Raw genomic sequence first — 14,975 nt, forward strand, 5'->3', positions numbered from 1 at the left:
GGGGTGGGGGGGGGTGGTGGTGGGGTGGAGAGAGAGAGATCCTGGGATAGAGAGAGGGAGGGAGAAAAAGAGAGAGAGCATAGCATAGAGAGAGGGAGGGTGAGATCCTGGGATAGAGAGAGGGGGGGTAGAGAAAGAGAGAAATCCTGGTATAGAAGGGGAGAGAGGTCCTTGGATAGAGGGAGGGAGAGAAAGATCCTGGGATAGATAGAAGGAGGGAGGGGGAAGAGAGGGAAGGGGAGGGGGGGAGAGAGAGGGAAGGGGAGGGGGGGAGAGAGAGGGAAGGGGAGGGGGGGAGAGAGAGGGAAGGGGGAGGGGGGAGAGAGAGGGAAGGGGGAGGGGGGAGAGAGAGAAGGATCCTGGGATAAAGAGAGATCCTGGGTTAGAGAGAGGGGTAACCTAGGATAGGGAGAAAGAGATACTGCGATAGAGGGAGATCCTGGGAAAGAGAGAGAGAAAGGGAGGGAGATCCTGGGGTAGTGTGAGAGGGAGACACCGATCTAAAAGGGTTGAGACTGACCCTTGGCGGGGATCAGGGGAACGTGGGGAGAAACGGGAGGATCCCCAGTGGGTGGGTGGGAGAGAAACAGCCACACCCGGGAGAGAGACCTGACCTCAGGGAAGAGAGATAGATAGAGGGAGTGGTGGGGGCAGAACCTGACATCCGAGAGTAGAGATACAGAAGGAGAGACTGACTTGGAGAAGGGGAGAAAGAAAAACAGGCAGGGAGACCGACAGACCCAAAGGGGGAAAGAGGCTGAGGTCCCACAGGTGCAGAGAGAGAGACATAGGCATTATTGTAAGTGAGAGATTCTGAGGTATAATCTGTGTCCTGGAATGAGTCAGTGATGGACTGGTGAATGGGCTGGCAGTGGATCGAGATATTGGGACCGACAGGGAAATAGGGCTGGGGTGATTGCCAAGCGAGACCTGGGTGAAGGAGGGGGTTGGGTGGGTTGGGGACACCGATGGGCAGAGCTAGCTGGGGCTTAGAGACGAGGAGGAGGAGGAGGAAAGGCTCGCTGCCCTTTTAATCTCAGAATCGCCGGCTCGCTGCTCTTACACGTGGAGGTTTCTGCAGCTTTGGACAGAATGTGCGAGAACAGCAGAGGTGAGCAGCGCGTGTACAGGATCGTGAGGGCTGAGTCACTGGGATAAATGAGCGGCCAGCATTATGGAACATTTTGTTTCCGATCAGGTCTCAGGGTGTGCATGCGTCCCACATCCATCAGTAATGCCATCCCCACTGAAATCACACTGACAGACTGGTTGGATGTAAGGATGGGTAGCTGAAGTTGCTCAGACATGGTGCGGACTGCATATTGCTTTCTCAGTCACCTCCCTGACTCCTTCCACTCTTTATCACTGCCCCCCAAGTGTCGTATGTAATACGGCGATGGTCTGGTTGGTGGTTTAGCGCAAAGCAGAGAAAAGAATGGCTTGCATTTAACTTGGCATCTTTCGTGACCTCCCAAAGCCGTTTGCTGCCATTGAAGTGCTTCTGAAGTATAGTCACTGTTCTAATCCAGGAATTGCGATTGGCAGTGCGCGCACAGCAAGCTCCCACAAAAGACCATGTGATCATGAGCAGATAATCTGTTTTATGATGTTGTTTGAGGGGCATATATTGGCCCAGGACAAGAGGTAACACCCTGCTCCCTCTCTGAAGTAGTGCCGTGGGACTTTTCGCACCCCGTCAGAAGGACCTGTTTCCCTTAGCAACAGAGTGGGGGGGCGGTGGCGGACAGGGACATAGATTTAAAGTAATTGGTGGAAGGATTAGAGGGTGGCTGAGGAGAACTTTTTCACCCATATGGTGGAGTGGGGATCTGGCACTCACTGCCAGAAAGGGTGGTAGAGGGAGAAAACCTTATCAAGATTAACAAGCAATCGATATGAACTTGAGGTGCCGTAACCTACTAGGGCTATGGATCAAGAACTGGAAAACAGGATTTGGCTGGACACGCCTTTTTTTGGCCAATACAGTCAACACAATGGGCCAAATAGCCTCCTGTGCTATACAACTCAGTAAAGGATCTGCCTTTCTCCTGTCACATTGCCATGCCTGATTCTTGCATGCAGTTGAACATTCTGTGTATATTTTGTACATTTTGGGAGTACTGCATTTGGAGTATTGACCTGGCTGAGGATTTCCCCTGAGCAGAGCAGGTTAGGGGCATCGCTGCACATTGTGCACAAAGATGCCATGGGACCTGGATGTTTTAGGTGAGCAAAGAGGGGCTGCTGAGCTGACCAGTTGATTCTGGATGCTGTCCAAAGAGGGCCTGCAGAAAGAACAGCTTGCAAGTCTTGGTGATTTGAACTTCTAATTTGGGGCTGCCTTCCACCTGTAATTGTCATCTGCCGTTTCCATAGCCAAATGCATGCCATCTTTGACCATTCTTGAGCGTGCTGTAAATGGGTGTGGTGTGCCAAAGGGTGAACACAATATCTTGCACTGAAGGTGCCCAAGCTGCCTGCAAAAGCGGTGCTGTCCATCTTGGTACACAGAAGCAATGTGATGTTGGTGTTATCTTCCAGGTTAAAACTGTTATTCAGATTTATTTGCTGAATGTATAAATACATAGAATAATGGGCAATAACAAAACAAAGACTGTCAGTTTAAAAAAGAAAGAAATTGTAAACCTTTCTAGAATCTTTTGACAAAGATTGTGACTTGGGTCCTGTCCCTTTCTCTGTGATGTGCAAAATAAAGTCGACACCAGATTGGGAATAAGAAACTCAGGAAAGTCAATGATACTTTACTTCTCCGTGCAAGATCCCAACAGTTCAGATTAAAGGGACGCTTTCACATGTAATATAAATGTGCTTTTATTTAGTTTAGCCATTCAGCCAGATCCTGTAAATTGTGGTACTTAGGAGGACTTTGCCATCTTCTTGTACCTAACTGGCTTATGAAGTAGCCCGGTTGTCAAGAATAGCACTTGGCAACTTCTGTGCATCAGCAAGATTTGTGGGCATCCAGTGTTTCAATGCCAGGCAAGAATCCGATACAATGAACATGTCGTGACTTCTCTTTCCCCTACCCAAGGAATTTTGCCAGTTTGATACCTTGTCCATTGATCTAGATGTCCCAAGGCAGTTTTTAGATAGAATTTACAGTACAGAAACAGCCCACATGGCCCAACTGGTCCATGCCAATGTTTATGCTCCAGCCCATCTTGTCACCCGATCAGAATACCCCTCTATTGCTTTCTCCCTCGTGTGCTTATCGAGCTTCCTCTGAAATGCACCTATGCCTTTTGTTTCAAATATTTCTGGAGGTAGTGACATCCACATTCCCACCGTTCTCTAACTAACGACTTCCCTGTTGGATTTTGTATTGTTTAAATTGTTTACTCCCTTGGTCTCTCCCACACCAAGTCAAACAAAACTCCATTGAGAAACCAACTGTTTCATCTTAAACCTGCAGCACTGTGGCCTGCTTTATGAAAATATGGGTGAAGCCCATTCTTCTCAATAGGGGACAACATTTACAGTCGCTTCAACAAGGGTGGATTAATTGAGGAAAGTTAGCATTATATATTAAAGGCAAATCATGTTTAACTAAGTTGCTGGAGATCTCTGATGTGAGAGCAGTGAGGGTTGATCAGGGTAATGTGGTTGATGTGGTGTACGTGACTTCTAAAAGGCTTTTGAAGTGCCATATAATAGATTTGTCAACAAAGTTGGAGCCCGTGGAATGAAGGAGACGATGGTGGCAGGGAGATGAGGTTGGCTGAAATACAGCAAACTGAGAGGGTTAGGAAATGGCTATTTTTTTTTTTGGACCGGAGGAGGGTATGCAGTATGGTCCCCCAGGAGCTGGTACAAAGACCCATGCTTTTCTTGTTCTGCACTAAGGACCCGAGACTTCGGTGCACAGGGCACAAATTTATAATTTGCAGATGACACAAAGCTTGGATGTATTGCGATTGTATTGTCCTCTTTGTGAGGAGGACAGTGATAGACTTTCCAGAGGACGTTGACAGGCTGGTGGATTGGCAGACAGGAGGCAGATGAAATTTAGTGCAGAGAAGTGTGAAGTGATACATTTTGGTCAGACAAGTAAGGAGAGATAATATAAACTAATGGGTACTATTCTAAAGGGGGTGCAGGAGCAGAGGGACCTGAGGGTAGATGTGGACAAATCAGTGAAGGTGACAGGACAGATTGCGAAAGTGTTAATAAATCATACAGGATGCTGGACTTTATAATTAGATGTATAGAGTGCAAAAGCATGGAAGTTATGAACAGCCTTTATAAAACACTGGGTTCAGTCTCTATTGGAATATTGTGTCCAGTTCTGGGCACCACACTTTAGGAAAGATGCGAAAGCATTAGGGAGAGTGTGGAAAAGATTCACGGAAATGGTTCTAAGGGTGAGAAACTTCAGTTATGTGGATAGATTCGTGAAGCTGGGGCTATTCTTGGAGAAGATTGAGAGGAGATTTGATAGAAGTGTTCAAAATGGTGAGGGGCCCAAACAGAGTAGATAGGGAGAAGCTGTTCCCTTTGGCAGAAGGATCAAGAACTGGAGGGGCACCGATTTGAGGTGATTACCAAAAGAAGCAATAGCAACATGAGGAAAACTGTTTTCGCACAGTGAGTGGCTAGGACTTAGAATGTGCTGCCTGGAGGCTGATTCAAACATGGCTTTCGAAAGGCAGTTGGATAAGCACCCAAAGAGAGAAAGTTTGCAGGGTTAGGGGGAAAGAGAGTGGAGTGGGACGAGCTAAATTGCTCTTGCAGAGAGTCGGCATGGAGACGCTGGGATGAATGGCTTCTGCATGTGCTGTTATCATTTTGTGGTGATGTCTGCCCAGTTTTTGAAGCCCATCTGCTCGCCTTCTCACTATCGCGCTGATTCATCTTTCCACAAGTGTTGGGGAGATGGTGGCGTAGGGTTAATGACATGAGATGAGTAATCCAGAGGCTCAGGCTAATGCCGCGGGTTCAAATCTTACCAGGCAGCTGGTGGAATTTAAACTCAATGAATAAATCTGGAATATAAAGCTCGTCTCAATAACAGTGACCACGACAATTATCATTGTTTGTAGTTAAAAACCCATCTGCTTCACTGATGCCGTTTCGGGAAGCAAACCTGCTGTCCTTACCCAGTCTGGCCAACATGTGACACCAGACCCACAGCAATGTGGCTGACTCTTAAGTGCCCCCAGACATAGCCTAGCAAGCCAAGGAGGTTATAGCGGGGCACTTGGAAAATCTCAGTGCAAACAAACAGTCAACATCATTTTATGAAAGGGAAACCATGTTTGACTAATTTATTGGGGTTCTTTTGAGGAAGTAACAAGCAATGTGGGTGCACTGTACTTACATTTCGAGAAGACAATTGAGAAGACAATTGACAAGGTGCCAGATCAAAGGTTACTACGCAAAATAAAAGCTCATAGCGAAGGGGGTCACATATTAGCATGGATAGAGGATTGGTTAGCTAACAGGAAGCAGAGGGTAGGGATAAATGGCCCTTTTTCAGGTTGGCAGGATGTGACAAGTGGTGTGCCACAGGGATCAGTGCTGGGGCCTCAAGTCTTTACAATTTATATCAATGACTTGGATAAAGGGACCAAATGTATGGTTTTGCTAAACTTGCTGATGATACAAAGATAGTTGGAGAGTAAGTTGTGAAGGGGAGATAAGGAGTCTGCAGAGGGACATAGATGGGTTAAGTGAGTGGCAAAAATTTGGCAGATGGATATAATATGGGAAAACGTGAAGTTGTTCACTTTGGTAGGAAGAATTGAAAAGCAGCATATTATTCAAATGGAGAGAGACTGCAGAACTCTGAGGTGCAGATGAATCTTGGTGTCCTGGTACATGAATCAGGAAAAGTTAGTATGCAGCTACAGCAAGTCATTAGGAAGGCAAATGGAATGTTGCTGTTTATTGCCAGGGGAATGGAACATAAAAGTAGGGATGTTTTGCTGCAGTTGTACAGGGTGTTGGTGAGACAAGGCACAGGAATATACGATGAATGGTAGGACCCTGGGAAGTACTGAGGATCAGAGGGACCTTGGTGTGCATGTCCACTGGTCCCTTAAGGTAGCGGGACAGGTAGATAAGGTGGTTAAGAGGGCATATGGGATACTTTCCTTTATTAGCCGAGGCATTGAATATAAGAGCAGGGAGATTATGCTGGAACTGTATAAGACGCTGGTTAGGCCAGCTAGAGTACGGCGTGCAGCTCTGGAATCTGCATAGTAGGAAGGATGTGATTGCACTAGAGAGAGTGCAGGGGAGTTTTACCAGAATGTTGCCTGGGCTGGAGAGTTTTAGTTATGAGGAGAGATTGGATAGACTGGGGTTATTTTCCCTGGAGCAGAGGAGATTGAGGGGGGACATGATTGAGGTGTATAAAATTATGAGGGGCATTGATAGGGTAAACAGGAAGGAACTTTTCCCCTTGGTGAAGGGATCAATAACCAGGGGGCATAGGTTTAAGGTAAAGGGCAGGAGGTTTAGAGGGGATGTGAGGAAGAATTTTTTTCACTGAGGGTGGTGGGAATCTGGAACTCACTGCCTGAAAGGCTGGTAGAGGCAGATACCCTCTTAACATTTAAGAAGTATTTGGATGTGCACTCGCATTGCCATGGCAAACAAGGCTATGGGTCTGTCGCTGGAAAATGGGAGTAGAATAGTTAGGTACTTGTTTGAGTGGTGCAGACTCGATGGGCTGAAGGACCTTTTTCTGTGCTGAAGACCTCTATGACAACCATATCTAGAGTACTGTGTTCAGTTTTGGTCTCCTTATTTAAGAAAGGATATAAATCTTTAGAAGCAGTTCAAAGAATGTTCACTTAATGGAGGGGGTGGGGTGGGTTATCTTATGATGAAAGGTTGGACAGGATGGACCTGTATCCATTGGAGTTTGGAAGAATGAGAGGTGATCTTATTGAAACATAATTCCTGTGGGGACTTGACAGGGTGGATGCTGAAAAGATGTTTCCACTTGTTAGAGAGACTAGAACTAGGGGACACAGTTTAAAAATAAAGGGTCCCCTATTTAAGACAGAGATGAGCAATTTTTTCTCTGAGGGTTGTGAGCCTGTGGAACTCTCTCCCCCAGTGAATGGTGGAGGCAGGACCCGTGAATACATTTAAGGCAGAGGGAGATAGGTTCTTTACTAACAAGAGAGTCAGAGGTTATTGGGGATAGGCGGAATGTGGAGTTGAGGCCACAATCAGATCTGCCATGATCTTATTGGATGGAGAAGCAGGCTTGAGGGGCCAAATGGCCTGCTCCTGCTCCTAATTCGTATGTTTATATGTAAATGCTGACCCACATCCCATGAAAGAAAAAACAATAAAATAAGCATGCCCAGTTATCTCGCAAACTGTCCTCCTGAAGAAACAAGCCTTCCTTGTTTCCATGACCCTTTTGTTTTACCTGACCCATATGGGGAGCTTGTTCCCCTGTATTTGATTCTGTGCCATACTTAACAACTTCCCCACACCCAGTGTCCACTTATGTCACCTCAAAGTGTCTCTGTTGATCTGAAAGAAGACGCTGATTGAGGGGAGTCTGAGAGGGTGACCATGTACAGCACAGAAGGAGGCCATTCAACCCATTGTCCCTGTGTTGGCTCTGAAAGAGCTGTCCAATTAGTCCCACTCCTTCCCCAAAACCCTCTGGATTATTTCTCTGCTCTTTCCCCATAACCCTGGCAATTTTCTCCTTTGGGTATTTATTTAATTCCCTTTTGAAAGTTACTATTGAATCTGCTTCCACCTCTCTTTCTTGCAGCGCATTTTTGGAAAAGAAAGTTTTCTTGGCAATGATTTTAAATTTGTGTCCTCTGGTTACCAACCCTTCTGCCACTGGGCATGGTTTTGCCAAGTTCATGATTTTAAACCTCTTTCAGATCTCTTTTTAACCCCCTTTCCTCTGGGCTTGAATGTGCTGTCTTAAAGCTGTCAGTGTAGCCTGTGTGTTAGTGGGAGCCGTGTGTTTGAACTGAGGTATGTTGAGAATTCCTGTTACTGGTGATGTTCTCTCTTTCTCTCTTTCTTTTCACACTCACTCTCTCGTGCTCTCTCGTGTGCTCGCTCTCTCTGAATAAATTTAAGGAGGCGATAGACAGATTTTTAATTAGTAATGGATTGAGAGGTTATGGGGAGATGGTGGGAAATTGGAGTTGAGGCCGAAATGAGATCAGCCATGATTGTATTGAATGGCGGAGCAGGCTCGAGGGGCTGAATTTCCTACTCTCTCTCACTCTCTCTCACTCTCGCTCTCTCTCGCTCTCTCTCGCTCTCTCTCGCTCTCTCTCACTCTCTCTCACTCTCTCTCACTCTCTCACTCTCTCTCACTCTTTCTCATTCTCTCTCACTCTCTCTCACTCTCACTCTCTCACTCTCTCTCTCTCACTCTCTCTCTCTCACTCTCTCTCACTCTCACTCTCTCTCTCTCACTCTCTCTCTCTCACTCTCTCTCTCTCACTCTCTCTCTCTCACTCTCTCTCTCTCTCTACCACATTCACTGAGTTTGTGGTATGAGGGCGGAAGTGACAACTCCAGGGCTCAGCAGGTGAGATTACGATCTGCCTTCTTGTTCTGATTGCGTTGTTTGCCATCTGACATTTCTCTTTGTGTTCTTTGTGACTCTGGGCCCCGGATAAAGGTCCAGCCCAGACTGACAGGGGTGAAAGTTTATTTCTGTCCACACCTCAGTCCTAAGTGAAATGGTTTGGCCCGTCTCGATCTGTTCCTCCAGTGCCTTAACTTGCCGCTAATTAAAAGATCGACCAGGTTGGGGCTCTTTTCCTCAGGAGCGAGGGAGCTGAGGTTTTTATGATTGTGAAATAGTTTGATAAGGCGGACCTAAGATGTGCCCATGTGGAGAAGATCAGATCAAATGGCTGTAAATATAAGATGGTCATTGATAAACCCAATAGGGAATTCAGGAGAAATTCCTTTACCCAGAGCGTGGTGAGGTTGTGGAACTCGCTACTACATAGTGGCTGAGGGAAAGCAAGATGAACATGAGGGAGAAAGGATGTGCAGGTAGGGTGAGATGAACTAGGGTCAGGGGGAGGCTCACATGGAGCATTAACACCGATATTTGGGCTGAGTGGCCTGTTCTTATGCTGTGAATTCCTAACCCTAGCCCTAACCCTCTTCTTCAGGAGCGAGAGAGCTGAGGTTTTTACGGTTGTGAAATAGTTTGATAAGGTGGACCTAAAGATGTGCCCATATGGAGAAGATCAGATCAAATGGCTGTAAATATAAGATGGTCATTGATAAATCCAATAGGGAATTCAGGAGAAACTCCTTTACCCAGAGCATGGTGTGGTTGTGGAACTCGGCATTGGCAATCTCAGTCAGTGGGGAATGGGAAAAAAATGACCAGCTGGTCCAGCTAGTGAGGGCGTTCTCCTGCAGTTGGGGCTGAATGATATTGGGGCAGAGTAGAGGGCGCTTTGCTCTCTCCTGTACCTGACACGTGAGCGCTCGGTGCTGACTCTGAGCACCTGAAGGGGAAGAATGCCAAGCTCTCACCAGCACTGCCATCCCTCACCTTAGTGAGTGCAAAAAGCTGAATAATGCTCCTAATCGTATGTATGTATATAGTTTTCAGCTTTTTTCAGCCGGGTTTGTGTCTTTCGGCGAGAGGCTCTGGTATACAACTACGACTGCCCACCTCACCTTGAACTGCAGAGTTCACAGCAGTGTTGTGTGGTTAGCTGGTGACAGCCTGTTTCTCGTTGCTGGCAATGATATTACTGATTAGCAAGTGGCAGGCTGCTGCGATCGTGTCAAGTTAGTTGAAAAGAGCAGGATAGGGTCCACCTCCTCTGGTGAGGTATGTTTTTTTGAAAGATTGTGATGTGGGAAACAGGGCAGCAAATCTTTGCACAGCAAGCTCCCGCGAGCGGTGACATGGTGATGAGGAGATAGTCTGCTTTAGTGGTGTTGCTTTGAGGGATAAATATAGGCCAGGGCACAAGAGCAAGGGGTGCAAAGCCTCGTGTGGGCAGGAGGCCCAGTGAACTTTGTCGACACTAACACACGTTGTAAAGGGCGAAGAGCGTGCCATCTTCATTGTCTGTGCTCACACCAAAAAGAATGACCACCTGCAGGGGAACATCTACTCCAACAGGACCTTCCGCCTTCAAGATGTCGGGGGAATTTGTTTTCATTATCCTTTCACGGGATGTCGGGGTCGCTGGCTAGGTCAGCATTTATTATCCATCCCTCGTTGCCCTTGAGGTGCTGGTGAGCTGCCTTCTTGAACCGCTGCAGTCCACGTGGCGTAGGTATGAACAAGGAGCAGGAGTAGGCCATTCAGCCCCTCAAGCCTGCTCTGCCATTTAATAAGGTCATGGCTGATCTGAGAGTAACCTGAAATCTGCATCCTGCCTACCCCTGATAACCTATCACCCCCCCCCCCCCCCTCCCCCCGTTTAACCAAGAATCTATCTAGCTCTGCCTTAAAACATTCCACCACCTTTTCAGGAAGAGAGTTTCAAAGACTCATGGCTCTCTGAGTGAAAAAATTTCGCCTCATCTCTGTTTTAAATGGCGATCCCTTAGTTTTAAACAGTGACCCCGAGTTCTAGATTCTTCCACAAGAGTAAACATCCTCTCTACATCCACCCTGTCAAGATCCCTCAGGATCTTATATGATTCAATCAAGTTGCCTCTTACTCCTCTAAACTCCAGTGGATAAAGCTTAGTCTGTCCAGCCTTTCCTCATAAGACAACCCATCCATTCCAGGCAATAGCCTGGTAAACCTTCTCTGAACTGCTTCCAACGCATTTACATCTTTCCTTAAATAAGGTGACTAATACTGTACACAGTACTCCAAATGTGGTCTCACTAGTGCCCTGTACAACTGAAGCATAACTTATTGTATTCAACTCCCCTTACAACAAATGATAACATTCTATTAACTTTCCTAACTTCTTGCTGTGCCTGTGTACTGGCCTTTTGTGAATAATGCTCTTAGACACCCAGATCCCCCTGCACCTCAGAGCTTTGCAATCTCTCACCATTTAGATAATATGCTTCTCTTTTATTCTTCCTGCCAAAGTGGACAATTTCACATTTTCCCACATTATACTCCATTTGCCAGATTTTTGCCCTCTCAGTTAACCTATCTAAATCTTTTTGTAGCCTCCTTATGCCCTCTTCACAACTTACTTTCCTACTTATCTTTGTGTCATCAGCAAATTTGGCAACCATCCCGTCCATCCCTTCATCCAAGTCATTAATATAAATTGTAAACAGTTAAGGTCCCAGCACTGATCCCTGTGGCACACCACTCATTACACCCTGCCAACCTGAAAAAGATCCATTTATGCCTACTCTCTGCTTCCTGTTAGCCAGCCAATCTTCCTTCCATGCCAATACGTTACCCCCTATACCATGAGCTTTTATTTTCTACAATAACCTTTGATGTGGCACTTTATCAATCCACAGCACATATTACTTCCTCAAGGAACTCCAATAAGTTGGTTAAACACGATTTCCCTTTCACAAAACCATGTTGACTCTGCCTGATGACCTTGAGCTTATCCAAGTGCTCTGCTATAGCTTCTTTAATAACAGCTTCTAACATTATCTCTACGACAGATGTTAAGCTAACTGGCCTGTTGTTTCCCACTTTCTGTCTCCCTCCCTTTTTGAATAATGGAGTTAAATTTTTACCTTCCAATCTAATGGGACCTTCCCCGAATCCAGGGAGATTTGGAAAATTAAAACCAATGCATCAACTATCACACTAGACACTTCTTTTACACCCACAGCACTGTTAGGGAGGGAGTTCCAGGATTTTGTCCCAGCGACAGTGAAGGAATGATGATATATTTCCAAGTCAAGATGATGAGTGGCTTGGAGGGGGAACTTGCAGTTGGTGGTGTTCCCATGTATCTGCTGCCCTTGTCCTTCTAGTTGGTAATGGGTTGTGGGTTTGGAAGTTGCTGTCAAAGGAGTCTTGGTGAGTTGCTGCAGTGCATCTTGTAGATGGTACACACTGTTGCCACTGAGCGCCGGTGATGGAGGGAGTGAATGTTTGTGGATGTGGTGTCAATCAAGCGGGCTACTTTGTCCTGGATGGTGTCAAGCTTCTTGAGTGTTGTTGGAGCTGCATTCATCCAGGTAAGTGGAGAGTATTCCATCGCACTCCTGACTTGCGATTTGTAGATGGGAGACAGGCTTTGGGAAAGTTGGGAAAGGGAATGCATAGCTTGCAGAGAGCTCAAGGCACTGATGGTTGATGGACTGGGCTGAATTCTTGGCCACTGTTGGCACCTACTGGCTGATGCCAATGCACATCAAGGTCACAGAGCTCTTCCTGTTGCTGGCATCAGCACACCGTCTCCCAGCTGACATTTGAGATTCAAACACTGCCGGCGGGCTGGGTTACCCGCTTCCTTGAAAACCAGCTTATCCCTGTTGCTCACGACTTGTGATATGTATTTAACGTATGGACGTTAACTTCATTTAACTTCAACTGGTGTCAGCCGGGTGCCCAGCGGGCAGCACCATCACCTCTGAATCAGAAAGTGATGGGTTCAGTTTTCACTTACTCCAGGGAATTTGAACACAGAATCTAACCTGGCAACCTCACTACCCGCCCCCCACCTCCCCTCCCTCAGTGCAAAACTTTCTGCCTTTGACCTGCCACGGTGTTCTAATGAAGCATGGCACAGGCTAGACGCACAGCAACCCCTCTTCTGATTGGGCACTTTACAGCTTTCCAGACTCAGCATTAAGTGCAACAACTTTAGGTCATGACCTCCGCCCCTGCTTTTTTCCTTTCTCTTCGCTGGTTTGATGTTTTTTCTTCCGCTCTCTCGCTTCTCATTTTGCTCTGCTTTCAGGTGGCAGCAGTTCAGCATCCTGCCATTGACTCCTCCTCTGGGCACATCTTTGTTCACCACATTTCTGTTTCTCTTTAGTTCTGATGAAGAGTCACACAGACTCAGAATGTTAACTCTGTCTTCCACAGATGCTGAGTTTTTCCAGCAATTTTTGCCTTTTTATTCCTGTGCTTGCCCTGTCGCCACCCCCCCTTGTTCCTTTGCCTCGTGAAACCTCTTGCCATGGAATTTCTCTTGCCCTTCACCCTTTCACGGGCTTTCCCGTTTCTTATTTTACTCTTCACTTGCTCCAAACCTGCTCAATCTCTATCTTTACCCAGTTCCTGAAACCTTAATACTTTTCCCCTCCCTCCACCTGGCTGCTGCCAGACTTGCTCAGTGTTCCCAGCATTTTCTGTATTTTTAAAAATTTCACCTCTCCTGGCATCACTTCTTGTGGCTGGGTATCAAACTGTCTTTGTTAATGGCCCCTGCAGCACTTTACTACGCTAAGAGTGTTAGATAAAAGCAAGCCACGATTTCAGTCTTGATGAATGCGAGCTGTAACATGGATTGGTTGGGGGGGTGGGTCGTTGGTGGGGAATGCACACAACAGTCAGCAGTTGAATGGAGAAACAGTGATTTTAAAGTTGCCTCAGTGTTTCAGTGCGGCTGGCCGTTGTTGGAACTGAGCAGTCTGGAAGCAGCAGCATTGATTTGGGTGTGACCCGCATGCTTTCTGCTTTTTTTTTCTTTTGTTCCTCAAACCCCCACACTTGTGCACAATGCTTGTATAGGCGTGCTAATCCTGACCACTGTGGTTTCTTCGAATGCATGCTGTCTGGAGAATGCACCATGTCTCCGGTTCCTCTCAGAGCACACTCTATTTCGGTACCTGCAGGGCTGCACTGTTATAGAACAAACCCAGTTTGAGCTGTGACCACAAGAGCCTGCAAAGAAAGGGCCAGTGACTATTGCAAAGCTTCTGAAAAGAAACCAAGTTCACGATATCAAAGCAGTGACTGAATGACACTCTCTTCCGGACCCAGTTCACAGTGGGGCCGCTGATTTTAGTAGCAGGGAGTTAGATTATGTTAGCTGTGGCTCAGCTGGCAACTTGCCTGGATCAGTGCAGCTCCAACAACACTCAAGAAGCTCATCAGCATCCAGGACAAAGCAGCCCGCTTGTTCGGCATGCCACCCACCACCTTCAACATTCACTCCCTCCACCACTGATGCACAGTGGCAGCAGTGTGTACCATCTACAAGATGCACTGCAGCAATTCAACAAGGCTGCTTAGACAGTACCTTCCAAACCCATGGCCTCTACCATCTAGAAGGACAAGGGCAGCAGATACATGGGGAACATCACTACCTGCAAGTCACCCCCCCCCACCCCCAAAACCACTCACTATCCTGACTTGGAAATATATCGATGTTCCTTCACTGTCACTGGATCAAAATCCTGGAACTCGCTCTCTAACAGCACTGTGGGTGTACATACATCACATGGACTGCAGCGGTTCAAGAAGGCAGCTCACCACCACCTTCCCAAGGGCAATTGGGGATGGGCAATAAATGCAGGCCCAGCCAGAAATGCTCACAAAACACTCTCGCCCTGAGTCGGAATGTGGTGAAGACTTGAGCAGATAATCCAGGCTGGTCACGCCCAATGCAGCTGTGGGGGAGTGCTACACTGTCAGAGGTGCTGTCTTTCAGATATTAAACCGAGACTCCTGTCTGGTCTCAGACTGATGTAAATGTTCCTGTGGAACTATTTAGAAGATAAGGGGACCTCTGATGTCTTGGACCAGTGCTTATCCCCCCATCCATCCAGCTTCCCTTTAAAAAATAATTACCTGGTTATTACCATGTTGCTGTTTATGAGAGTTTTCTATGCGCAAATTGGCTGCTGCTTTTCATACATTACAGCAGTGACTACACTTCAAAAGAACTTCTTGGATATAAAAGCACCTGGGATGGACTTTGTGAGATCGTGAAAGGTGCTACATAAGTGCAATTTCTTTTATGTGATGCACCATGTATTATTTTGCCATTTTGGTGGACTTGTGTTTGGGTTCGCCTTCAAGTATTAAACCCTGCAAATAAGTATGACCTGGAGTCAGCAAAAGGCTAATTGATGTTAGTGG

General features: G+C 46.7%; 1 protein-coding gene across 2 annotated transcripts in view; it reads left to right on the top strand.

Moving 5' to 3' along the window:
- The first annotated feature begins 355 nt into the window (after window positions 1-355).
- LOC121291565 (retinoic acid receptor RXR-beta-A-like) overlaps window positions 356-14,975 on the top strand; it is a 93,974-nt gene continuing 79,354 nt past the window's right edge. The window contains exon 1 of one of the 2 annotated variants that reach the window (XM_041212932.1): window positions 356-1,111. In XM_041212932.1, coding sequence (XP_041068866.1) covers window positions 1,093-1,111 — 19 coding nt within the window. In that variant the 5' untranslated portion in view covers window positions 356-1,092. The remainder of the gene's footprint in view (window positions 1,112-14,975) is intronic. The other variant, XM_041212931.1, reaches the window with a different exon arrangement.

The sequence above is a fragment of the Carcharodon carcharias genome, chromosome 19 (assembly GCF_017639515.1).
Source record: "Carcharodon carcharias isolate sCarCar2 chromosome 19, sCarCar2.pri, whole genome shotgun sequence".
In the NCBI taxonomy this organism is placed as follows: Eukaryota; Metazoa; Chordata; class Chondrichthyes; order Lamniformes; family Lamnidae; genus Carcharodon; species Carcharodon carcharias.